The sequence below is a fragment of the Spermophilus citellus genome (genome assembly GCF_964194105.1).
Source record: "Spermophilus citellus genome assembly, chromosome: 17".
Lineage (NCBI taxonomy): Eukaryota > Metazoa > Chordata > Mammalia > Rodentia > Sciuridae > Spermophilus > Spermophilus citellus.
In genome coordinates, this window is record NC_138199.1 from 78,303,422 (window position 1) to 78,328,870 (window position 25,449).

General features: G+C 53.2%; 1 protein-coding gene and 1 long non-coding RNA gene across 3 annotated transcripts; one reads left to right on the plus strand and one right to left on the minus strand.

Annotated features, from left to right (window-relative positions):
• Positions 1-533: 533 nt before the first annotated feature.
• On the plus strand, positions 534-21,950 carry NARF (nuclear prelamin A recognition factor). Of its 2 annotated transcripts, none has more exons than XM_081270720.1 (11): positions 534-690; positions 2,020-2,100; positions 5,800-5,943; positions 8,418-8,550; positions 11,001-11,135; positions 14,597-14,715; positions 16,031-16,157; positions 17,771-17,834; positions 18,597-18,734; positions 18,883-19,109; positions 20,674-21,950. In XM_081270720.1, the coding sequence occupies exons 1-11, from the start codon at positions 664-666 to the stop codon at positions 20,904-20,906; spliced, it is 1,428 nt and encodes a 475-aa protein (XP_081126846.1). In that variant the 5' UTR covers positions 534-663; the 3' UTR covers positions 20,907-21,950. The 2 variants fall into 2 exon arrangements, with proteins under 2 accessions (XP_081126846.1, XP_081126847.1); XM_081270721.1 differs by having other exon boundaries at positions 18,952-19,109.
• Positions 11,734-13,873, minus strand: LOC308635919. Its single transcript, XR_014019293.1, has 2 exons — positions 12,070-13,873; positions 11,734-11,916 (listed from the first exon to the last, which is right to left on the minus strand). It is a non-coding gene; the product is annotated as an uncharacterized lncRNA (long non-coding RNA).
• Positions 21,951-25,449: the final 3,499 nt, after the last annotated feature.

Genomic DNA, 25,449 nt, shown 5'->3' on the forward strand with positions numbered 1-25,449 from the left:
CTGCAGTGACGAGACCCAGGGACCAACAGCCTCCTTTGAACACCGACTTTCAGCTTCCAGACCCCGCCCACGTGGTCCAACCCGCGGCGCATGCGCACCACCCCCTCGCAAGGTCTACGTGACGAACTGCAGGGTGGCCATGGCGGTCCCGTCTCCGCCCAAAAGGAGCCAAGGGTGGGGGGGAGCATCCGAAGCTGAGCTGATGGAGCCGGAGGGTCCTGGAACTGCCCCATCTCGCCTTCCTCCGGACCGCCCTCGCGTTATCCTCTCTCCCTCATAAACGTGGCTTAGTCTTTACCCCACGCCCAGCAGAAACGGAAGCTCGGGGGAGACCCGAACAGGGCCGCTGAGGATCCGAAGGGGCGACTAAGCCCCTTTCCACCCTCTGATTGGCTCTGTGAAAGGGCCCGCCCCTTTCTGCCTCTCTGATTGGCCTAGGCCGCGCAATAGGTATGGGGGCCGAACCGTCCTCCTCACGCTCCTAATTGGCCGAGGGGTGTGGCTCTCTCTGTCTCGGTGCTCTCATTGGCCTCACGCAGCCCTTAGGGGTGTGGCCTTGTCAGAGCCAAGACAACAAAGGGCTGCGGGTGGCGGGCGGAGGTGTCTGTGTGATCGGTGCTACGCTTTGCCCAGGCGCCCAGCCTCTCTCCTGTCAAGCTCCAGATGAAGTGTGAGCACTGCACGCGGAAGGTGGGCGCCGCACCCGGCGTGGTCAAAGCTGGGGTCGGAGGTCCGGGACAGATCTGGGATGTGGGCGGGGTCTGAGGGTGGCGAATTGCTGTCGAGGCTGGAGGTCGGAGGTCAAGGCCCGGCAGGGTCCGGCTCGCCGGGTGCGGCTTGCTGACACCTGTCAGCTCTGGTAGTCCGCGGGTGTCTGTGTGGCTGAGCCCGGCGGGTCGCTGGAGGTGGTCGCTGCGGGCGAGCGCATCGCGGGTCTGGCGGTGGTGGCTGAACTGGGGCCAGGCTGGGGCTGGGGCTCTCAGTCCTTGTGCCAGTCGCGGTGCTGCCCGAGAGCAGTTTGCAGTAATCACAGATGCCACGACTGGCTCATAAACTTTTAAACTTGCATACTTTAAACAGTTCAGAAGCGGGGAGAGAGGGGCTGAAAGTCGAAACTCAGTGGTGGAGCACTTGCCAAGCACATGTGAGGCCCTGGGTTCGGTCCTCAGCACCACATAAAAATCACTTAAAAATAGATATTAAAAAAAAAAGTGGAGAGGGAAACAAGGGCGGGCACTCCTCTCTGCTGTGTAATTTGACAGTGGTCCTCTACCCTTGCATCCCCGTAACAACCATGCAGTGCGTGTGCAAGGGTTTTTGTTTTCTTTTTTTTTTTTAAATAAATCAGATTTTTTGATACTTTTATTTTATTTATTTATTTTTTATGTGGTGCTGAGGATCGAACCCAGGACCTCACACATGCAAGGTGAGCGCTCTACCGCTGAGCCATAACCCCAGCCCCGTTGTTTGTTTAAAAATTATATCACATCATAAATACTAGGTATAACTTTTCTTTTTAATGCATTGTGGGAGACATTCTCTCACAGAATTGAGAGAGGTTCTTTGTAATGGTTACATCACATCCTAAGTGCATCTGTTCCAGGTAAGGCAGCCTGGAAGGCCACCTCATTTGTAGTGCCTAGTTACTGCAGACAGTGTTGTTGAAGGACTGAGAGAGAGAGAGAGAGAGACAGAGAGAGAGAGAGAGAGTGTGTGTGTGTGGCATCCTGAAGAACAGTTGCTTTTCTTCTCTAAAAAAGATTTCTGGACATGAGGTTAGTTGGTCAGGTATGTGTTTTGTTTTTTTTTTTTTTTAATGGAGAGAATCAGGTTAAAAATTGTTCTTTAACAATATTCTTGGGCTGGGGTTGTAGCACAGTGGTAGAGCACTTGCCTAGCAGGTGTGAGGCACTGAGTTCAATTCTCAGACCACATGCAAATAAATAAAGATCTATTGACAACTAAAAAAAAAAAATTAAAAAAAAAACTAAAAAAAATATTCTTTTGCGTTTTTTTAAGGAATGTAGTAAAAAAACAAAAACAGATGACCAAGAGAATGTGTCAGTTGATGCACCAAGTCCAGCCCGGGAGAATGGAGAAGTAAGTATAGACTTTTTAGTTTTGTATCAGCCTAAAGTAAGTGGCTGGTGCGAGTTTTTCTCTGTTGGAGGTTCATGTCACCAAGCACATCATTGCACTAAGAAAGACTGAAGTAAAGTTGAAGGTGCTAATAGCCTTGTGCAGGAATATCTCTCTTTCCACACAGCCTATCTTCTCAAACATACCAAGCCAAAACACTGCACTAGGGACAAAGAAATAGTGCTCTGATATTTAAATCTCAACTCTTTTTTAATGGAAATTTCCATTAAAATGAGAATTGAGCTGTGGGCACTGAGGTTAAGGTCCGAGGATCTCAAGTTTGAGAACAGCCTCAGCAACTTAGGGAGAACCTTGTCTCAAAATAAAAAGGCCTGGGGGACATAGGTCAGTGGTAAAGTGCCTCTGGGTTAAATCCCCAATACACACCCCAAGTAAATAAATAAATAAAATGGAGTGGGGATGTGGTTTAGTGGTAGAGCACTCCTGGGTTCAATCCCCAGGATCGTCCCCCACCAAAATTTTTTTTTTAAAAAACAATAGTTGAGATAGGACATTTATAAGGTAACCCAAATTTCATGATGATTATATAGATTTAATTTTTACATGGTTTCTTTTCTAATTTAGTTCTTATTTTTTAATTCTCTTTAGTCATGTTTATTTGATACACCCCCTGAGCCGGGCTCTTTTTTTTTCCTTCAGTACTGGGATTGAATCCACTTTTACTCTATCACTGAGCTACATCCCCACCTCTTTTTTTTTTTTTTTTTTTTTGAGACAAGGTCTCAAAATTTTCTGGGCTGGCCTCAAACTTGTGATCCTCCTGCCTCAGCCTCCCAAGTTCGAGAATTATAGGCAAGTGCCATCTACCCAGCCTGAGATGAGCTTTATATGTGTCATTTCATGCTCAGAATGAGCATTTCAAGTAAGTCCCACCAATGTTCCCGGGTTACAGGGAAGGACATAATGCTGGTAGATTAAGGTCATGTCTTTTATAGGAAAATACTGGAACCAATGGGCATGGTGGTGCACACCTATAATCCCAGCTACTCTGGAGGCTGGGGCTGGAGTATCACAAATTCAAGGGCAGCCTCTGCAACTTAGCAAAACCCTGTCTCTAAAAAAGGAATGGGGATGCAATTCAGTGATATAAAGAAAAACCAGAATACTGGAGCCTATTTTGTAAGTGGAGAACTGGCAACATGGGAAGAGCAGGTGGAGGATCTTTCTTGTTAGGTTCACTAGTTCTGATATGCTGTTGGTCTGATGGTCATTAATTTGGTTCGCCTGTGTGCTGGTGCTGTGCAGTGGAGGCTAGGCCTAGGGAGCAGCGGGGCAGAAAATAGGCAGTGAGCACCTGGAGCCTTGGGCCTTCTCCCAGGCCTGCCCTTCGGTTGCATCACCCTGCACAAAAACCTAACCCCCGTGAGGCCCCGTTCTTTATCTAGTTGTGGTGAGTTGGGTTACTGGCTTCCCAGGGCTCCGGTGAGGGTGAGATAACACATGTGCCTACCAGCTCAGCAATGGGAACACTGCTAGGATGAAAAAAGCTGGTAAGAGTATTGGGGGTATGAACAGGAGAGGTCTGAGCAGGGGCAGGGGCCCCCCTTGTTCAGGTTGATGGCCATGAAGAAGCCACTGGGGTTCTTCAAGTAAGGGGGAAGTCTCAGATTGTTTTTAGGGCAGGTAATAGATGCAGCAGCCACAGTAAATGATGGAAGCCACGTAGGCAGCTTTGCAGGCCTGAGTGAGCCATGCAAAGTGGCAGAGGAAGCAGAGGACCCCGATCTGGGCTGGAGGTGAAGTTGCAGCATTGTCAGTAATGAGATAAATGGAAGAGGCTCTTGCAATTCCACAGCTACAGAAGGAGGGGCGAGGAGGAGGGAAGATGAAGGGTGGACCCTGAAGCTTGCAGGGTTCTGTTTTGTGATCAGGGTGGTGATGGGCATCTCCTTAGATGACCTGTGGGCAGTGCAGATAGAACTCAGTGCTCTCCACACGATCATGTAGGTGCCAGACTCTTGCTGTGAGTCGCAGGCTCCATCTTGTACCTTATTAAAATACCAGTTCCTGATTACATTTGACCTCCTGGATCTGCATCTGCAAGAGCAAAACCCCAGGATGAGCAGGCTGCACAGGGACACTTGGCCACCACCTGAGCTCCCTTAGAGGGTGTGCCGTCAAAGGAGTGGGGGAGCACCGAAGCCTGTCAAATCATGTTTTAAAGAAAAAACTTCATAGGACTGGGGCTATAGCTCAGCAGTAGAGCGCTTGCCTAGCATGTGGGAAGCACCGGGTTCCATACTGAGCACCACATGAAGATAAATAAAATAAAGACATTCTGTCCAGGGCTGGGGATGTGGCTCAAGCGGTAGCGTGCTCGCCTGGCATGCGTGCGGCCCAGGTTCGATCCTCAGCACCACATACAAAGATGTTGTGTCTGCCAAAAACTGCAAAAAAATAAATATTGAAAAATTCTCTCTGTCTCTCTCTCTCTCTCTCTCTTTAAAAAAAAAAAAAAGACATTCTGTCCATCTACAACAGCAAAAAAAAAAGAATGGATAGATGCCCTCCAGAGCTTTTATTACTGACTAAAATGATTCTGTTGGCTCAGCATTTTCATATATTCTTTTTTTTTTTAAGAGAGAGATAGAGAATTTTTTAATATTTATTTTTTAGCTTTCGGCAGACACAACATCTTTGTTTGTATGTGGTGCTGAGGATCAAACCGGGGCCGCATGCATGCCAGGCGAGCGCGCTACCACTTGAGCCACATCCCCAGCCCCATGCATTTTCATATATTCATCCACCAAATATTTACTGAGCACCTTCTGTATGCAGTAGAGGTGCGGGGAACAGAAGGATCATGACAAAGCTACATCTTCACAAAGCTCACCAAGGTGGGATAAACATTAATGCTTGTAGTTGGTGCAAAGAAAACAGGTGTGGGAACACCCTCTCTGTGAGGGGAACTTGTCAGGTGAGCCTTGCATAGGGACACAAGAACAGCCAGGGCCAGCGTGGCAGGGACCAGGGCAAAGGAGGGCTCATGTGGCCTCCCACGTGAGGGTCTATTGTTGGGGGCTCCAAGCAGAGTGAAGACGTGCTTTATGTTCTAACAGATCTCTCTGGAGGCTGCAGAGGGCCAGGGGGAGGTATAGAGGCCAGTCAGGAAGGAGAGGACAGAGGGATGGCATGGGTTGAAGTTCTGTCTAAACTCTCTGCATCCAGGTGAGCAGTCACTCTGGAGGTGGGGATGGGGCAGGTCTGCACACCAGCAGCCCAGTCCAGGATGGTTTGAGGACCCAGAGACCACCAGAACTAGCAGTGAGTTGTGCAAATTATGAGCCTGGAGATAAGCCAGGGCACCCATGGGAGCCATGGGACAGGTGAGCTCAGGAGGCATGGAGCGGGGGAGCCAGGCAGGGAAGCCAGTGGCTGGGACACAGGTGCTGCAGAGGAAGGGTATGGGGGAAGGACCCACTTGGCCAGCTCACAGCACATAGGAGTATCATCTTCTTTCCACATGTGACAGTGCTGGGGTTGGTTCCATCTGTGACTGTCATCGTGGGCTTGCTGCCAATTACTGGCCTTGCCCTGCCATTGTCTCCCCGCCTAGTGTGAGTTCTGGGTATTGTGTTTATGCCATTACCCTCCCTAAAGAAGCACATGTTAATGCAAAACTGACGCTTTCCTTCGCAGAAGGGAGAGTTCCATAGGTTAGCCGATGCCAAGATATTTCTGAGTGATTGCCTGGCGTGCGACAGCTGCTTGACTGCAGAAGAAGGAGCCCAGCTGTCTCAGCAGAGCACCAAGGAGTTCTTCCGCGTTCTGAACCTTAATAAGGTATGATGTTCAGAGCGCATGCTGTCACTGTGCCTGCGGAGCTGACCTGGGGGTGGTGGGTCAAGGGGGAGGTGAAGTCTGTTCTCTGTGTATGTGGAACCCTTTGCTGGGACATCAATGCACGTCTCTGCCTTTCCTGGTGTCATGAAGTTCCTGTTCCCTGCTGTAGTCTGCCTTGCCCTCAGCCCTTCCACGGGGAATAAAACCCCTGCACAGACTCCTCTGCCGACTCTGGGAGAGTGGCTGGCAGCACACGTTCATCTCCTGGCTGGAAGGGCAGCCACAGCCTAGTGAGGTCCAGCAGACAGGTCTGAGTTTCAGAGATAGGCTTGGGTGCTAATGGTCTTGTGCGACTTGGGCAGGCTGGGACTCCAGGGACGGGTGATGGCTCCCAAATCCTCCTTTAGCATGTCCCCTGGACCTCCTGTACAGAACTACCAGGCGCCACTATCTTTCAACAGGTGAACGAAAGGGAAAGAGAAATGAGGTGTGGGGGGGTTGTTGGGGTCTTGATTTACAGCACCCAGAGAGTTGGCATAATCTGTCACAGAGGTGTGTGTGTGTCCCACCTTGCCCAGGTATCGTGCCCTGACCCACATGACAGAGTAGAGTAGGTCTTTTCTCTGATGTAGTCAGTAGTCAGTGTGCTTAAGAGCCTTGGAAATCTTTGGGTTTTTGTTTACTTTTGAGGGGTTCTAGGGATGGAATCCGGGGCCTTTCGCGTGGTAGGCAAGTGATCTGCCACAGAGTGCCCCACCCAGAATGCTGGCTCACGTGAGTGCTCGTGCAGGGCAGCACCAGGATACCTCAGGTGCCCAGCCTCACACTCTGGCATTTTCTTTTTCTTTTCTTTCTTTTTTTTTTTTTTTTAAAGAGAGAGAGAGGGGCGGGGGAGGGAGGGAGGGAGGAGAGAGAATTTTTTCATATTTATTTTTCAGTTTTTGGCGGACACAACATCGTTGTTTGTATGTGGTGCTGAGGATCTAACCCGGGCCGCACGCATGCCAGGCGAGCATGCTACTGCTTGAGCCACATCCCCAGCCCTCTGGCATTTTCCTGGACAAGTCATCCACCCTTTTAGGTTCCAGTTTTGGGTGGAAATACAGTCTCTGTTGTCAGCTTTAGCTGTGCCCTGTGTCCCCTTCCTGGTGTGCAGTCTCCCAGGGTCCAAGGCAAGCTGCTGGCGCCCAGCTGGGGTGTTCTGAATAGCACCCCCATGCTGCCCACCTCTCTCTGTAAGCTGATTCCACCTGCTCAGCCTCATCCTGTCAGGGAACAGAGTGGCGTTAGCCATTCCATGGCGCTGAACTAGAGTCGGGGATGCTTGCGTTCTCTCCTGGCACGCTCCACAGAACGGTTAGACTTCTAATTCTGTGGCATGTGTAGTTTTTGCAAATGCCCTTACAAGTGCCTGTACCCCTGGTACTCCCACACGTGATGCAGAGGGATAACTGTGGTGTCAAGGGTGCAGTTCACCCTGAGGAGTAGGTGTCCCTGTTTCCTCCTGATTATTCAGCTGGAGATATTTGGTAAGTTTATTGGCAAGTCACAGTTATATTGCTTGTTTATACTTCAAACCTGCATTCCGCTGCTGTGACAAACCCTGACATTGGGGTTCCGCTGATGGAGAGGTCCAGAGGTGAGCTGCTTCCAGGTGCCTTGGGGCTATGTGAAGTGAGTGGGGGCTGGGCTCTGCTGTGCTCGGTGTGCGGCCAGCACTCACACTTGGTGACACGCTGCAGACGCTTCCAGGGCTGTTGCAGGCTGGGCTCAGTCTGATGGCTCTGGTGGTTCCCCAGGGATTTCTCTGAACTGCTTATGCCAATCTGTTTCTTACTATTTTAATTTGCATTTTGAAGAAAGCCATTCTTACTAAGGAATGCACGTATATAGTTAGTTTACTTATTTATTTGGTGCCAGGGTTTGAATCCAGGGGCCCTTAACCACTAAGCCCCAGCCCCAGCTTATTTTAACTTTTATTTTGGGACAGTATCTCAATGAGTTGCTTAGGGTCTTACTAAGTTGCTGGGGCTGGCCTTGAGTTTGTGATCCTTCTGCCTCAGCTTCCCGAGTCACTGGGATTATTGGTGTGGCCACAAAGCCCAGCTAGTCAAAATTTTCTAGAATAGTTTGTAAGGGACAATTTGTCAGTTCTCTCCAGACTTAAAATTTTTAGTGGCTAAAGTGTGCCACTGAATGACCTAGCCTGATGGTTTCTAGGAGACTGACCTTTGGACAGTCATTTAAGTTTATATCCATTTTTATTGTTACCTGGTGACTTCTGTGGCTTAAGGGCCAGTGTTGTGAATTGTCTTGTTTCAGTCCTGATGCCCTTCTCCGAGTCACGCTTGCCAGCACTTGTCTAGTTTACAGTCTTTGCATGGAACATGTGTTGTATTCTGTTTGTGCTAAGTCTTTCCTGAAGGTGTCTAGCTTGCCCTTCATGGAGGTGACACCACTCTGTTCTCTTGTAGAGATGCGATACCTCAAAGCACAGAGTGCTGGTAGTGTCTGTGTGTCCTCAGTCTTTGCCTTATTTTGCTGCTAAATTCAACCTCAGTGTCACTGATGCATCCAGAAGACTCTGTGGCTTCCTCAAAAGTCTTGGTGAGTCACCTTTGGTAATATTGTGATTTAAAACTGGAGGTCATGAGGGGCCCCTTCCAGGAGCACCTCATGGAATGTAAAACGACCCTGCCCTGTATGTCAAGAGGCTGGAGACCGGCCTCGCCTCGACCGATGGCAGGCGGTGCTTCTTAACCCCTGGTCTGCATGGACAGGTGTTTGTTGCAGGAAGGGCTGATCCCTCTGGAGCTAGACGCGAGTGCCTGCTGGCACTGTGGACAGGGGTGTGTGGGAGGCCCCCACCCTTGCCAGCAGCCTCCATGCCGCCCCAGCTCAGGGAAGGCGTTTGGATGGAGAAGCATCTGAAATGATGAGTGCCCGATTTCCCAAGAAAGGAGTAGCAGGTGTCCTTTTTTTCTTAGTTGCGGATGGACACAATACCTTTATTGTATTTATTTATGTGGTGCCGAGGGTCGAACCCAGTGCCTCAGACATGCTAGGCTGGCTCTCTACCACTGAGCTACAATCCCACCCCTAGGCAGGTATTCTTTATGTGAGGAGTGATAGGTGGTAGTTTAAGAATAGAATCAAGCCAGCTCAGGGGACATGCTGGCAATCCCAGCTCCTCTGGACGCTGAGGCAGGAGGGTCACAAGTTCAAGGCCAACCTGGACAACTTAGCCAGCCCATCTCAAAATGAAAAATAATAAAGAGACTGTGGGTGTAAATTTTAAAAAGTGAAAGGTAGCTGGGCATGGTGGCACATGCCTGTAATCCCAGTGACTTCAGAGGCTGAGCAGGAGAAAAATTGTAAGTTCAAAGTCAGCCTCAGCAACACCAAGATACTAAGCAACTCAGCAAGACCCTGACTCTAAATAAAATACAAAATAGGGCTGGGGATGTGACTCAGTGGTTGAGTGCCCCTGAGTTTAATTCCCGATACCAGAAAAAAAAAATTAGAAGGGACTGGGAATGTAGCTCATGGTAAAGCAGCCTTCAGTACCAAAAAAGAGAGTACAGTCAAGATGGAAAATGTCAAAAGGGAACTAAGACTGCTGAGACTTGGAGCTGCTCCTGGCATAGCCACAGGGCTCCCGAGTGGTCTGTTTGCCTGTTCCTTGCGTGGTGGTGTCACAGAGCCCTTGAGCATCCTCTTGGCATGGCAGCCAGCAGGCGGGCAGAGAGGACAGAGGAGAACTGTGTCATTGGCCAGACAGGGCTTTGTAAAGAGTACGCGTAGTGTGGGACAGTTGTCACAAGACCCTTGGAACAGCATCCGCAGGCAGGTCTGAGGGCTGAGCAGCAGCTTCTGGCCACATTCCTCCTTGGTGTTCTTGGTGAGTGTTCTTGGTGGTTTCTCCTGGCAGGTGATTTAGGGCCTAAGAGCTGCAGCTGAGACCCAGCAGCCATGTGTGAACTCATCCAGGTGCTCCTATACACGGCCAGTCCCCGGGAGCTCAGGCTGGCCTTGCCCACCAGACGAAACAAGAGCAGAACTGTCGGTGCTCTGGAGTGTGGTGTGGAGGCTTGTCAGTGTGTAATTGTTAGATCTTAACAAAGAAAACTGGTTTCTTCTAAAGTAAAAATTTGAATTTCATAATATTTATGTATTTTTTGGGTACTGGGGATTGAACTCAGGGGCACTCAACCACTAAGCCACATCCCCAGCCCAATTTTTATATATATATATTTTTTAAAGAGAAAGTGAGAGAGGGAAAGAGAGAAAGAGAGAATTTTTAATTTTTTTTTATTGGTTGTTCACAACATTACAAAGCTCTTGACATATCATATTTCATACATTAGATTGAAGTGGGTTATGAACTCCCAATTTTACCCCAAATGCAGATTGCAAAATCATGTCGGTTACACTTCCACAATTTTACATAATGCCCTATTAGTAATTGTTGTATTCTGCTACCAATATTTATTTTTTAGTTCTCGGCAGACACAACATCTTTGTTTGTATGTGGTGCTGAGAATCGAACCCGGGCCGCACGCATGCCAGGCGAGCGCGCTACCGCTTGAGCCACATCCCCAGCCCCAATTTTTATATTTTATTAGACAAAGGATCTCACTGAGTTTCTTAGTGCCTCACCATTGCTGAGACTGGCTTTGAACTCGAGATCTTCCTGCCTCAGCTTCCCGAGCTGCTGGGATTACAGGCATGAGCCACTGTGCCTGGCCAGACTGAAATTTTAATGTGCCACTGAGTTAGAAGAGAATGCTTTACATATCTTATGATGTCCCATTGGCTTACACATGGAGTGCTGTAAGATAGTTCTACTAACATAGACGTACAGAAAGGGAGACATAGGAGACACCTGTTGTATGTGTTGTATTGTAAAAGTGAGGTATGCTTATTTAAAAAAAAAAAAATTGAAATCCTCGGTCCTGAACTGGCCCTTAGTTAGAGACGAGCCAAGACTTGTGGCCCTTGTGGCCCAGGCAGACCCTGGTCCCCATGGGTGGAGACAGCGCCCCTCTCTCCTACAGGGGTGCACTATGTGTTTGACACCTCGATAGCTGCGGACCTGAGCATCCTGGAGAGCCAGAAAGAGTTTGTGCGTCGGTTCCATCAGCACAACGAGGAACAGCGTGCGCTGCCCATGCTGACCTCTGCCTGCCCAGGTCAGTCCCTGGGCTGGGGTGGGCGTGGGCACTCGGCAGGTGGGTGGGTGGTGAGTTTGGCATGCGTCCCTCGAGGCCTCGCAGAGTGGGGGTGTCCAGCCCAGTGCTGTCTACGTGAGCAACGTTTATCAGCTGGGTAGTTCAGAGGTGGTTCAGGGATAGCCTGTGGCTGTGCTGTTTTTGACTTTTGTTCTGCACTGGGGATTGAACCCAAGGCCTCACATGCGCAAGGCAAGTGCTCATGTAGTGAGCTACATCCCAGTCCTTAATTTCTTTCTTTCTTTTTTTTTTTTAAAGAGAGAGAGAGAGAGAGAATATTTTAATATTCATTTTTTAGTTATCGGCGAACACAACATCTTTGTTTGTATGTGGTGCTGAGGATCGAACCCGGGCCACACGCATGCCAGGCGAGCGCGCTACCGCTTGAGCCACATCCCCAGCTCCCCTGAATTTATTTTCTTTTATACATTTGTAAGATTTGTGGGGCAAGCATACTGTGTTTTAATAAAAATCAATTATATTCTTTTTTTTTTTTTTTTTTTTTTTTTTTTTTAGTTATTGGCGGACACAACATCTTTGTTGGTATGTGGTGCTGAGGATCGAACCCGGGCCACATGCATGCCAGGCGAGCCCGCTAACGCTTGAGCCACATCCCCAGCCCATCAATTATATTCTTAAAATTATTTCAGATAATCTAATTATCAAACAATTACAGATGACATGACAAACATTTATCTTTTCCCAGCTTTAAAGAAAATCGTAGGATAAAACAGTTCCTGGGCTGGGGATGTGGCTCAAGCGGTAGCGCGCTCGTCTGGCATGCGTGCGGCCCGGGTTCGATCCTCAGCACCACATACCAACAAAGATGTTGTGTCCGCCGAGAACTAAAAAATAAAAAAAAAAAAAAAAAAAAAAAAAAAAAACAGTTCCTGACACTGATTCTCAGGTTCTGTTGGGGAGCACTTTCAGCTATTGTTCGATTAGCTGAGCGTGGAGTCAACACCTAGGTACTGTCTTGGCCCACTCCCTGCTATACTGACGCTGGGGCTCAGGAGCAGGCCCTGCATGGGGAGGTCTTGCCCTGTCAGGTAGGAGGAGAGGGGCAGCTCCAAGCCCAGGGCCCCCTCCAGACACCAGGTGGACACAGTTCACCTGTCTTGATACCCCATGGTGGGTTGGCTTCAGCCTGAGTTTTGATGGGGACATGCAAACCATGGCAGGTGTCATTTATCACAGGTTTTCAATAATGGACAAAACGAGCATTTTCTCCTCCCCTTTTAGATTTCCATCATTAGCAGGGATGAAGCCCTGGTAGGAGCAGTGGCCAGCGACCTTCAAACGAACGTGCTCCACACCCGTGGGTCCGCCAGCATGGCGGCCTGCTGTCTTCCTGGGCGTGGGTGGTGCCATTTCAGAAGTGGCCAAGTGTGGGGCCCAGCTGACCTCTCATTGTGCGGGGTCTTCCAGCAGCATGCACCCTCAGGGCTGTGATTTGGTAAAGCAGGTGGGGATGGCCTGGAGTTTGCTTAGAGTGTGGAGGGGCATCTGCCTCTGCTAAAGCCGGGAAGAGGAAGTCCCCACCCAGGAAGCTGCACTGGAGACTCAGCAGCTGACCACCCATAAACCTGAGGTGCCCTGTTTCCTCTGTGTGTGGGTCAGTTCTACCCTAATCAGAGAAGGAGACACCGGGATGGCCCTTGGTTCCTGTCAGCAGGGCAGAACAGCTTTGTGCTCTTTGCCAGCCCCAAGCCAACAGGTGCCTCTTGATTCCTTGTGTGGAGGCCTGGGGAAGAGCCTGGGATGACTCCCTGGAAAAGCTCCTGATAGGTGCAGAGGCCAGCAAGCCCTCTGTGTCCTCAGCTGGCAATGCTGGACGAGGCGCCAGGCTCTCCAAGAGCAGTGTCCTGGAGCCCTTTCTTTGCTTGCATCACCTGCTGCAGACCAGTCCTTGGCTACCCATCTTAGCTTGAGGTTTGCTGTGTTTAATGTATCGGACTGTTGACTTCCTAGTCTGGATTCTGGAATGCTCTTCCTGGTTAATGATGGTTTTTCTCGTGTCAGAACTGTAACCATCATGGCTAAGGTTTACAGCACCTCCACAGTCCAAGGAGATGATTTGGTGTGCTCTGCTTCAAAACCAGAACTTTTCTGTGATTTGTTGCTGACAGGAAGGCTGAAGCAACGCCAAGATTGCTGGCTTTGCTTCTCCCTGGAATTGGGCCTTGGCTGGCCGAGGGCTGTTCCCGAAATGTTTCCTGACTTAAGTCCCCAGTGGCTAGACCCCCACGTGTGGAGACTCAGGGCCAGAGGTGACGGGTGGGACCCACAGCTTTGCCCTCATGGTGATGGGCAGGGCCTCCATCCGTGGCAGGTGCTCAGCATCAGTGCTTCACACATGAGAGGTGCCTCTGAGGATCTGCTGCTCCTAACAGCCTGTCTCCCCTGCTACCTCTCTCGTGGTGGTCAGGAAGCCTCCTCGGGGGCCCTCCTGGGGCTTTGCTTGGTCCTGTTTAGTGTCCGAGGCCTGTAAAGCTTCACCCAGCAACACGAGTGCAGGAGTGCTGCGAGCTTGCGTCCTGGGCATGTGCCTGTCGAGCTGGGGTCCAGGGGTGGCCCTCGGGCCTGCCAAACACTGCCCTGCAGGTGGTTCTTTTTCAGGACAGTTGTTGTATGCAGCTGTCGCGGATTGGAGGGCGCAGAGGCTGCGTCGTGGGGGCACCTGAGGTTTGAGTCTGATGACTCTCTGCCCTTCTCTGCATGGGGCAGTGAATGTCCTGGGCTTCAGTGCCCTCCAGCAGTGCCTGTGCTCAGTGTGCATACTGGGTATGTGTCCATGGGGTCGGGCCCTCTTGCCAGGCTGCACCCAGTGTTGGGGGAGCAAGCCTTGGATCCTGCAGGCAGAACTGTAGGCCGTGTGGTCAGCTGACCTCCCTGGCCTGTGCCCACTCCCGGAGACCACCACAGCCGCCACAGTCCATGGGGTGGTAGAAGTTCATTGAACTGAAGAAGAAATGATCACAGTGCCTGCTTTGCTATTGATGATTCATTCAGGGGCTTAAGTTTCTTGTTTTGTTGATTTAAACAGTGGACAGTCTTTGGGCTTATTTCCATCAGGGTCAGCACAGAGTGCTGGGCTTCTCCCAGCTGTGCGTGGCCACTTGCCTCAGGTGCAAGAACTCCACGCCGGGCACGGCAAACCTCGCAGGCTTGGTCCAGTGGCTGTTCTGAGTTGCTCCTCAGAGCATCTCCTTCTCACTCCTGGGGGGGCCTGTGCCCCCGCTCTGCCTTCTCCTGACTGTTGCTCTCAGTTTGAGGCCCACGGGGTGCTTCCCACTTCCCAGCACCCTCAAACCTTGAGGACTCCCAGCCCAGTGCCTGAGCTGTGGAGGGCAGGTCGTGGTGGGCAGTCTGTGTGAACCCCTGACGAGGCTGCAGCTGACCTTGTGGACTCTCCTCCCCAGGCTGGGTCCGATACGCTGAGCGGGTGCTGGGACACCCTGTTACTCCCCACCTGTGTGCCGCCAAGTCCCCTCAGCAGGTCATGGGCTCCTTGGTGAAGGATTACTTTGCCAAACAGCAGGTAAGCTTATCCTTTCAGAGGGCAGTGTGTTGGTTGGGAGGTGACCCTTATGTCCAGGTGAACTCCTGGGAGCTGTGGCTTCTGGTGAGGATCCCGTGTCACCCTTTCTGCCAATGCCCACCTCTGCCTGTCTCTCGTTATAATCTCTTCCTTTCTTCTTATTCTTTTTCTCCTGGACCCATTTTCGCCCTAATAGAAACACTTTAGGTGATGCCTCCTTACTTCTGGGCCAGGCTCACCATGGAGGCCTGGTGGGGATTGTGCCTGGAGGCTGAGGACCACTGTCACTCAGGAAACCAGCCTCCTTTCTGCCCTGGTTTCCCCTCAGACCATGGGTGCCACGTGACTCCTTGTGAGATTCAGCCATGGGCTTGACCTTGTCCTCCGTGAGGCAGCATGAGTCCCAGCCTGGGGCTCCTTCGCCCCTGCCTCCCCTGGTGTCTGGAGGCCAGCCATGGATCACTGTGCTGCATGCCACTGCTCCCGCACTGTTGTCCTCCTTGGGGGCACCGTCCCACCGGGTGTCATGGCAACTGAAGATGACAGTAACAGGGTCTTCCAGACCCTGGAAGCCAGCTGTGAAAAAAAGCCACTCTCCTGGCAGCCTTGTGGTTTCAGCCACAGGGGACCTTTGCTTCATAAGGTCACCATAGTTGACAGGTGTCAGGGTGAGAGTTGCAGAGGCACAAAAGAGCACACCCTGGGCCCTTCTGCCTTGCCCTTGCCCTGCCCCTGTTTGTCTCCCCTGCTGCCAGCCCTGCCCTCCCCTGGCTGGATCCCAAAGGTGTGGATCCCTTGCAGGTCCTGCTGGGGAACCGGCCTGCAGCCCCCTCTCCCCTAACCCCTGGTGGGGCTGTGGTCAAGGCAGGCTTCCTCTCAGGCTCCGCCCCTGCCTCCAGCAGGGCCTTTGAACTGGGCCTCATCAGCATTACCCCAGTTCTGGTCCAGCCGTGGGTACCTGCTCCTCACACCAAGGCCCCAGGGGACAGCCTCAGGAGGCTGCAGGAAGCCAGGCGGAGCACACGCCTGTTCCTCCTGTCCTGCCCTGCCCTGTGTGCACAGTGCTGGAGGCAGGCTCTGCCCTCCTGGTTCTGGAGGTCCGCTCCCTGGGCTGCTAGGCCTGCAGGTTCTCTATGTGAACCCGCTCCTTTCAGGTGAGGCCACAGAGGTACAGCGCAGTGCTGGAGCAGACCAGGAGGGGGTGAGAGCGAGCTGGAGCCAGGGGTCAGACCCAGAGCCAGCACCCCCGGGGCCATGGGGGGGGGGCAGTGAGTAGCTTCCGCCAGCCCTCAGCGTGAGGCACTCTCCTCCACAGAACCTGGCCCCAGAGAAGATCTTCCACGTAGTTGTGGCCCCTTGCTACGACAAGAAGCTGGAGGCTCTGCGAGAGGGGCTCCCTGCTGCGCCCGGTGCCCAGGGTGCTGACTGTGTGCTGACATCAGGTGAGAGGCAGGCAGGGCTGTGCCTGGACCCTGGCTGGCTCTTTGATTGGCCAGTGCTGAGGGCCCTTGGGTTGAGAAGGGAGAGCTGGCACCGGTACCACCTTGCTTCCTCCACGTCCCCAGTACTCAAGTCTCTAGGAGAACCCCTAGGGCAGTGTGGCTGTGGCCGGTGTCACCTGCTGCCCTTGAGGGAGTCCCGCCTGACCACAGGAGGCCTGCGAAGTCTGCCCTCGGCACAGTGGAGCTCTCACGGAGGAAACAGCAGGGCCCTGCCCAGGGGTCCTGCCTGCCCGCTAGCCCAGGGGTGCTGCTGCACACACCAGCAGAGCAGGCAGGTTCTCATCCTGGGATAGGAATTGTCTCCCAAACCAGTGGCTGCTCGGCCTGCGGGTTCTCTATGGGAACCAGCTCCTTTCCTTTTTTCCCGGCCGGAAGAAAGCCCACTGAGGTCACTGGGGAAGCGGGAAGGAGGCTGGAGTCCCATGTGGAGACTGTTCTCCAGGTGGGAGGCCAGCTGTGGTCAGGCAGAGTGGCGGGCTCTTAGGAAAAACTGGAGTGTAGGTGTTCCCCTCTTGGCGTGGCCAGGAAGTCTAGCAAGCCAATCCCTACAGGAAGGTCTCCACCTTTGGGGTGCACCCTGTGGGAGTGACGTGGCAGAAGGGACTCAGGGTCACTGTGGTGCTGTCCTCTACTTCCTTAGCAAATGGCCAGTGGCCCTGTGCTCATGCTGGAAAGGTACAGCCTGCACAAAGAACCACATCGAGCAATTTTTATTTTGGTGCTGGGATGGAACCCTGGGCCTCAAGCATGAAGGCAGGCACTCCACCACTGGGCTCTCAGCCCTGTTGGGGTGTGTGTGTACAGACAGGGGGTTGAACCTGGGATGTGCTAGCACTGAGCTACATCCCCAGGCCTTTTGATTTTCTTCCTTTCTTTCTTTCACTTTCTTACTTGCAGGGACCTGTTAAGTTGTGTAGGCTGGCCTTGAACTTGTGGTCCTCCTGCCTCAGCCTCCGAGTACAGCTGGGTTTATAGCACTGCACGCAGCTGCACCACATTTGCGGTCTTCATGCTGCATACTGTGTTCCTGACACCTTGGCAGCCGTTTAAGGGGCTCTGTTTCCACCAGACACCTCATGAGGAAGTAACATAGAGCGGGGTGTGGTGGCGCACACCTATAATCCCAGCAACTCAGAAGACTGAGGCGAGAGGATTGCAAGTTTGAGGCCAGCCTCACTAACTTAGTGAGGCCCTATCTCAAAATAAAAATAGAATCGGGGCTGGGGATGTGGCTTGGTGGTAAAGCACTCCTTGCTCAATCCCCCCGCACCAAAAAGACAAGAGCGAGTGAGCTGGTTTGAGGTACCTCAGTGCATGCTGGCTGTGCGCAGAAGCATGCCACCTGGAGATGACTTGGAGCCACCCCTAAGCCCTCGGTGCCAAGGCTTAGGGAGGCTCAGACCCTGGCCTGTTGTTTGTGTTTTTCCCCGAGTCTGCTGCTGCTCTGTGCTGAGGGGTCCAGGGTCTCTAGTCCAGACTCCCCCAAAGGAGGAACAGCACAAGGGCCTGGACCCTCTGTCCTCATATATCTCAGGCTTCTTGTTTGTCTGCAGGTGAAGTTGCTCAGATGATGGAGCAAAGTGACCTTTCTGTGAAAGATGCTGCAGTGGATACCCTGTAAGTGGCTTCTGGCGGGGGGGGGGGGGTATCTGGGCAGGGCCACTGCTAGCCCCAGGCTTTACTGCTCTGTGACTATAGAGCGCCTGAGCCCTGAGATGGGGCTGCCCATGGCCCCAACCCCCAGCCATCCTCCTGGCTTGAACTGGGGTGGTCAGGACTCTGGGCTGCCAGGGTTGGCCTCTGTGTGTGATGGGCACACCAAGCCCTCAAGGAAGGGGGCGGGCTAGATGCAGGGCGGCAAGACCTACCTCTGCACTGCTGCTTCTGCTCCTCAGGGCCCTTGGAGCCCAGGACACAGCAGCTGGTCTCACCTGGTGGCCAGCCAGGGTCGCAAGGCTGTCTGCTTGCCCTCTTCCCAGCTGTTGTCTGTTATGGGAGATGGGACTGAGGCTCGTGGAATTTCGACCTGAGTGCCAGGCAGGGTCTGCACCCAGGCTGGGGATGACCCAGCGTTCTCGCTGTGGCTCAGCACAGGCAGATGTGCTCTTGTGTCACTGGGGTGCTTGGTCCTCGTCCCTCCTATTGCTCATGCAACTGGAGAAGGAAGTGAATGAATGGTCCAGCAACAAGCACAGCCCTCCTGCAGCTTCAGACCAGGCGCAGGAGGAGACTTGGTGCCAACTATTGGCACTCCTTAAGAATGTGACTCCCCAAATCTAAGTTTCCGGAGGCTGTGGTTGGACCCTGGGGTGTCGGGTCGGCTTGCGCTGTGGCTTCCCGTCACCATTAAGGAGGACTTCTCTCCCTCTGCCTGGTGAGGTTTGGAGACATGAAGGAGACCACAGTGAGGCGCCACGAGGGAGCCAGCTCCGACGGGCACCTGGCCCACGTCTTCAGACACGCGGCTAAGGAGCTGTTCAACGAGCACGTGGAGGAGATCACCTACCGCGCCCTGAGGTGCGGGCGGGCTGTCTGCAGCAGGCCTCCTGCGGGCAGCAGGGCAGTTGGGCACAGCCATGGGTGGCGTGGGAGAGGCTTTGCCAGTCCACCAAAAGGCCTTTTGTGTGTTGACCCAAACTTCATCTGGCTGACATTCCCAACTTAGATTGGAAAAGGACCCTCAAGTCGCAGAAAGACAATTCTGCAGTCAAAATCCATGTCATTTGTTTTATAGAAACAAAGACTTCCAGGAGGTCACCCTGGAAAAGGACGGGGAGGTTCTGTTACGCTTCGCTGCTGCTTACGGCTTTAGGAATATCCAGAACATGATCCTAAAGCTCAAGAAGGGCAAGTTCCCGTACCACTTCGTGGAGGTCCTCGCATGTCCCAGAGGTGAGCTGCGGAGCAGAGCCCGCCCAGGCAGCCCCCCAGCCCCCAGCCCCTCAGCTCTGGTGCTGGCCCCATGATGGCCTTGGCTGTGCTCGCGCTCTCGTCCTCACTCCCTGTCATGTAGGGAAGCTGGGCACGTGGCATACCCAAACCTGTGCTCCCCAGGACTCTGGAACCTGAGGCAGGAGGAGCTCAAGTTCAGGGCCAGCCTGGACAGCTTGGCTGTCTCAACATAAAATAAAAAGGGCTGGGTGTGCGCCTCAGTGGTGCAGTACCCCTGGGTTCATTCCCCAGTACCAGGGGGAAAGGAGTGGGCAGTTACACATGGCCTTCAGAGCTCCCTGGGGAGGTGTGTGCACCAGGTCAGAGCGGCTCACATGGTGGCCTGTGTACTGCCAGGCTGTGGGGACAGAGGCTTCCCAGAGCTGAGGAGAGCCATATCTGAGGGCTCACAAGAGCCCTGTGTTGGAGGAGCTTCCTGACGTGCAGAGGAGTAACACAGGCAGGTGATGACAGGGTCCCAGTGAGGGGACAGAGCAGACCAGAGCCAGATGGGCAGGGGTCCCTGATGCAGGTGTGGCTGTCAGGAGGACAAAGAGCTCCTGGCCCATGATGGCCCACCTACTCTGCAGGGTGCTGACTTGGAAACTAGGGACGTCTGTGTCCCCAGGGTGAAGTAACATGGGTGCATGAGAGCAGGGTTCCTAGAGAGACCCAGGGTGAGCCAACGAGGACTACAGACGCTAGGGAAGGCCAGGCAGGAGAGAGCGGTGTACTGTTCTGTGACCTGGAGGAGCCAGGAGGGACACCAGCTCGAGTTAGGGGAGGGTGGAGGGTAGAGAGCTGGTGTTGGGGGTCAGGTGGAGATCTCACAAAGCTTGCCAGGGGCAGGAGTGGGGACAGGTGGCCAGTGAGGCAGGGCCTTTGGGAGGTGTGTCCTGTGCTCCATGGAGGTCCACGTGTGCAGACGGTGGAGACCACAAGTTGGGCTGCCTGCTGCCCTGCTTCGTGGAGAGTGAGGTTTAGCCCTGTGGAAGTTTGCTTCTGGTTTGCTGTGCTGGAAGTGGCGCTGGGGATGGGCCCAGGGCCTTGTGCACGTGAGGCAAGTGCTGTACCATAGAGCTGCATCCTGGCCACTACTGGTTCTTTTTTGGGGGTGGGGGGTGGGAAGGGAGTACCAGGGATTGAGTACTTAGCCTCTGAGCCACATCTCCAGCCCTATTTGTATTATATTTAGTGACAGAATCTCACTTTTGCTTAGTGCCTCAATGTTGCTGAGGCTGGCTTTGAACTTGCAATCTTCCTGTTTCAGCCTCCTGAGCTGCTGGCATTACAAGCATGAGCCACCGCGCCTGGCTCACTGCTGGTTCATTAAATGAATTTTGCTACTGTTGATGAAGACATGGTGTACAGGCTAGAGAGTAAGCAGCACTGATAGCAGGAGCCAGGTGCTGGTGCAGACAGTGTGTGGGTGTGCAGCTGCTCTGCTCCACCCCGCTCCTCGCCTGCCCCAGACTGTCTCCCAGTGCCTCCCAGGAAGCAGCAGTTGTCTGTGTGTGCCTTTCAGGGTGCTTGAGTGGCAGAGGCCAAGCGCAGACCGAGGACGGGCACTCAGACAAGACCCTGCTGCGGCAGATGGAGAGCATCTACGCTGACATCCCTGTGCAGCCCCCAGAGACCAGTGCACACCTGCAGGAGCTGTACCAAGCCTGGCTGGGCTCCCCGGGTGCTCAGGAAGTGCTGCACGCCACACACCCGAGCCCAGTGCGCTGCTTGGGCAGCCTGGACATTAGGTGGTGAAAGAAGCTGGGGCAGCCCCTCCACAGGAAGGCTGCTCTGCGCTGGAGGGTGGGTCTCCAAGAAACAGCTTGCTGAGCCTGGGTGAGGGTCCTCTGCTGCCCGACACAGCGCGGGGGGAGGCCGTGTCCTTTTATCCTGAGGTTGTATGAAAAATCCAAAGAGCGAGAACCAAGATGGTGAACTGTCTTTTAGGGTTAAAAAAAAATCTAAGCGGCGTCCTGTGAAGAGTCCAGGCCAGGTATGCAGTCTGCATTCCTTGGCGATGGCTGCTGCAGAAGTGGCAGCAGCAGGGCCCCTGGGGCAGGCAGCACAGTCCCCGCCTCCTGGCCTGGTTTGGCTCCTGCTTTCGCTCATAGACATTTCTAAGAATGACTGAGAGTTCTGGTACCAGTGGGCCATGTTCCTGGGCCACCAAAGTGCAGCACCACCACCTGCTGGGGCCACACGTGGCCAGCTGGGGGCCTGCGCCCTGGCCCCTCAGGCCCGGCCTGAACTTGTGTATTCAGTCTGAGTTGGACTTGCTGCAGGGGGAGAGGCCTGATGAGGGTGACTATCATCAGGAGCAGAGTTGGGGGGTGGGAGGGAGGACATGGGAGCATCCCCAAAACATCAGCACCATCACAGGGCCAGGGGGAGAGCCAGAGGCCCACCCAGCCCTGCAGCAGGTGGGACAGCGAAGCCCTCTGCTTGTTGATGGTCCCTTTCAGCCCTGGCTGAACTGCCCCGTGAGCTCGCCTTAAGGACAAGGAGAAAGCAGTGTCTCCAAAGAGGACTGCTCTCAGAATCCCGGATGCTGCGCTGGGCTCATCCTGGAGGTGGAGGTGCTGAGAGGCCCACAGATGGCCTTATGCAGCACTTGAGTTTCCTTAACGTGTGTGACGCTTCCACACGATAGGCTGCCTTCATCCTGTGTGTGTTGTGCCGTGTGCCTGTCTAGGTGGGTGACTGACACATGTTAAACTGTATATTTTTTGCTTTCAATCTCTATACAGTCGAGTGTCCATCCCCTGAAGTAACTGATGTGGAATAAACAGTTGAAAAGGGCCTGAGTGTGGAGCCCCACTTGGCTGGGCTACAGCATGGGTCCCCTCCCTTGCCACACCTGAACCTGGGCAGCCTCCTGGTGCAGGTTCAGTGGGGAGTCCTGCCTCCCTCCTAGTACCATCACAGTGCAGCCAACAGCTTCCACGGAGGGACTGGCCTCTAAGATGGGGGCCTTTCTGGGGATGATGGAGGATTGTGGCTCTGTGCATTTTTAAAAGCCTGTTTTCAGAGAGGGATTACATGGTTCCCCCAAGAACTCCCAGAAGGCAGTGGGATTTGGATAGCATCTCTGGCCCATCCCAAACTTCTCCCTCAAACTTAAGTTTGACTGGGAGGGTCAAAGGGAACAGCTGCCTCTAGTTTCATGATTTTCATCTTGACTCATTTCTTGTGCTGGTTGCTGGAACCCAGGGCCTGGCACACGCTGAGCACCTGCTGTACTTCTGGGCCACAACCCCCAGTCCTTAAGGAGCAGTTCTGTGGGTGAGGTTAAGGACAGCTATGGGGTGGCCAGTTCCCGGCACAGAGCCACGGCCTGGCAGTATCCTGAGGCCAGAGAGGTAGGGGACCCTCGGAGAGGGAGCAGATGCTTTGTCTCGCAGGGTCCCAGGTGAGGCTTGTGTGGGAGGTTCTGGGCCAGCGGGCAGAGGGTGACAGGTGGGCCAGAGATGGCCACCTGCAGAAGCAGAGGGACCCTGAAGACCGGGGGGGCTGGGGCAGTGGTGCAGTTGTTATGCCAGGCAGCCAAGGACCTCTACCGCACACTCAGCCACTCAGCGGGGTCTCCTAGGCTGGCGGGGTCTCCTAGGCTGGCGGGGTCTCCTAGGCTGGCGGCTCCACCTTCGCGTCTGCACATAGGTGAGTTAGCGACACCATTTATTTGTTGGTGTATTTACTTATGTTTTTTAGAGCTTGGGATTGAACCCAGGGATGTTCTACCACTGAGCTACACCTCCAGCCCTTTTGATTTTTTTATTTTGAAACACAGGCTCGGGTGGGTCTCAAACTTGTGACCTTCCTGCCTCTGCCTCCAGAATCTCTGGGATTACAGGTATGTGTCATGGGCTGAGCTAATGAGAATAGAAAGAGATATAGAAATACAAAGAGGATAGAAAAATGATTCATTCTTTAGCAGGGTTGATAAAAGTTTATTTTGGTATTGATTAATTTAAAGAGGATTCCGTCGGGATGGCATGCCACTCATTGGGAAAGTTTGGAACCTGCCAGAAGCTCCAAGCCCCACGTTCATCCCTAGTCCCCACAGAGGAGCAAAGGAGAAAGTTCTCCAGTGTGGATCTGAAACGGGGGTTGCACTCAGGGCTCACTGGTGCTGCTGGGATAGATGTTGAGAGGTTCCTGGTGAGGGAAAGGCCGGGGGGCTGGGCTGGTGCTATGGAATGCTTCTTCCAGAGATAAGACCTGTGGCCCCCAGCATACGCCGGGAGAGCCCCTGCCTGGTCTGGATGTCTGGTGTTGGCAGGGTGTCCCCAGGCTGCTGCACACAGCAACTCCAGGCCTGTTCTCCAGCTACACCTTCCTGGGGCTAGTGGGCAAGTAGGACCCCCGGGGGGCAACCTCTGCTGGGGGGCTTCACCAGCTGATGATAGCCAGACCAGACATGCTCCCCACACGCCCTCCAGTGTGTCCAGCCCCACTCCAGCCCTGCCCCAGGAGGGATCTGTGGCGGGGCTCAGACCTTCCTAGGCAGCCTGCCTTGGCGACCCAGCCCTGTCATGTAGGCCAGCACCAGCCTTCACTTGCCCTCCGCAGAGTGAGAGGTGACCACCGACTTCACAGGGGCTGGGGGAGTGGAGAGTGAGTGAAGTGCGTGGCCAGGTGCCAGGCCCCACATGAGGTTAGAAAGGGTGGCCAGGGGCTGCCGGCTTCCCAGCAGGAGCAGTGAGTCCTAAGTGCTCTTGTAGACTTGGCACAGCCATGGGACATCAGGGCCTGGCCCACGCTCGGGTGGGAGAAGGGCCTCCACTCTCTCACATCTCCAGCTGCCCCCACAAAACCCCCTGCCCAGACTTGGCATCTTTCTTTGATCCTGAGCATGTGACTGAGAGCTCTTGCTGTCCTGCCTACCATATGCCCATGGAGAGGTGACAGGCATCATCAGTCCTTGGAGAAACAATGCCATCTGGCGCCCTACCACAGCCTCACTGGAGTGGCTGCGAGGGACAGGGCTGCAGCTGCCGGTCATGGACTGGGGGACCCAACAAATACATGCTGGCCTGAGGGACAGACTCAAGAGATGGGAGGAGTGGGGCACCCATGAGCATGAGAGGCTGCAGGGTGCCTTGGGTGTGCACAGGCCTCTGTATTCACAGCTGAATTCCAGTCTGTCCCATTCCAGGTGTGGGTGTGTTTTTCAAGAATTGAGGGACACCAGCTTTACCCATAGAGCTTCAGAAAGGCAGCCTAGTGGGTGAGATGCAGGTGGACCTGAAAGTTCAGTGTGACCAGAGGTGAGCCGCTATGTGACTACAGAAGGTCATCTTGGCCCTCGGATCATGTTTGGAGAACACCCACTGGGACACGCAGACTGCCCTCCTGGCTGCAGGAGGGCCTGCCTTCACTACAGCGTGGGTGCCTCCTGGGGCCAAAGGCTCCTAGGGGAGCTGTGTGGCGAGCCCCACCTGCACCCCTGATTAGACCAGACCTGGCCTTGAACTAACTTGGGGTCAGAGGCATGCTCCACTGCACCCAGCTAAGAAGCAGTTTTCATGGAGTAGACCTCAGAATCCCATTCACTTTTTTTTTATTATTATATTTTTAGTTGTAGAGGGACACAATACCTTTATTTACTTTCGCTGAGGATTGAACCCAGTGCCTCACACATGGTAAGCAAGTGCTCTACCACTGAGCCATGACCCCAGTCCCCACATTGATTTTTTTTTGGGGGGTGAGGGTGCTACCAGGGATCGAACTCCGGGGACTCTGCCACTGAGCCACATCCCCAGTCCTATTTTGTATTTTATTTAGAGACAGGGGCTCACTGACTGTCTTAGCGCCTTGCCATTGCTAAGGCTGCCTTTGAACTCATGATCTTCCTGCCTCAGCCTCCGGAGCCACTGGGATTATAGGCATGTGCCACGATGTGCCTGGCTCCACATTCACTTTTTTGTTGTTGTTGTTATTGTTTTTAGTTGTAGTTGGACACAATACCTTTATCAAACCCAGGGTCTTGCCCACACCAGGTGAGCACTCTACCACTGAGCCACAACTCCAGCCCCTCCACATTTGCTTTTAAATCCAGTAAATATCAGTAAAATTAAGCACTTTCTGGGCAGACTTTTTCTGAAAACAAACATCATAAGATTTGTTTCAGAAACCCTCATTTGTTGAGAATAAAATTAAGTTATGAATATATGTATTATTCATTTATAAAACTCTTGTTCCTGAAATCAGATGATGTTATTTTACCAATTTCAATTTCAATATTTATTTTTTACTTTTAAGTGGATACAATCTCTTTAGTTTACATTTGTGTGGTGCT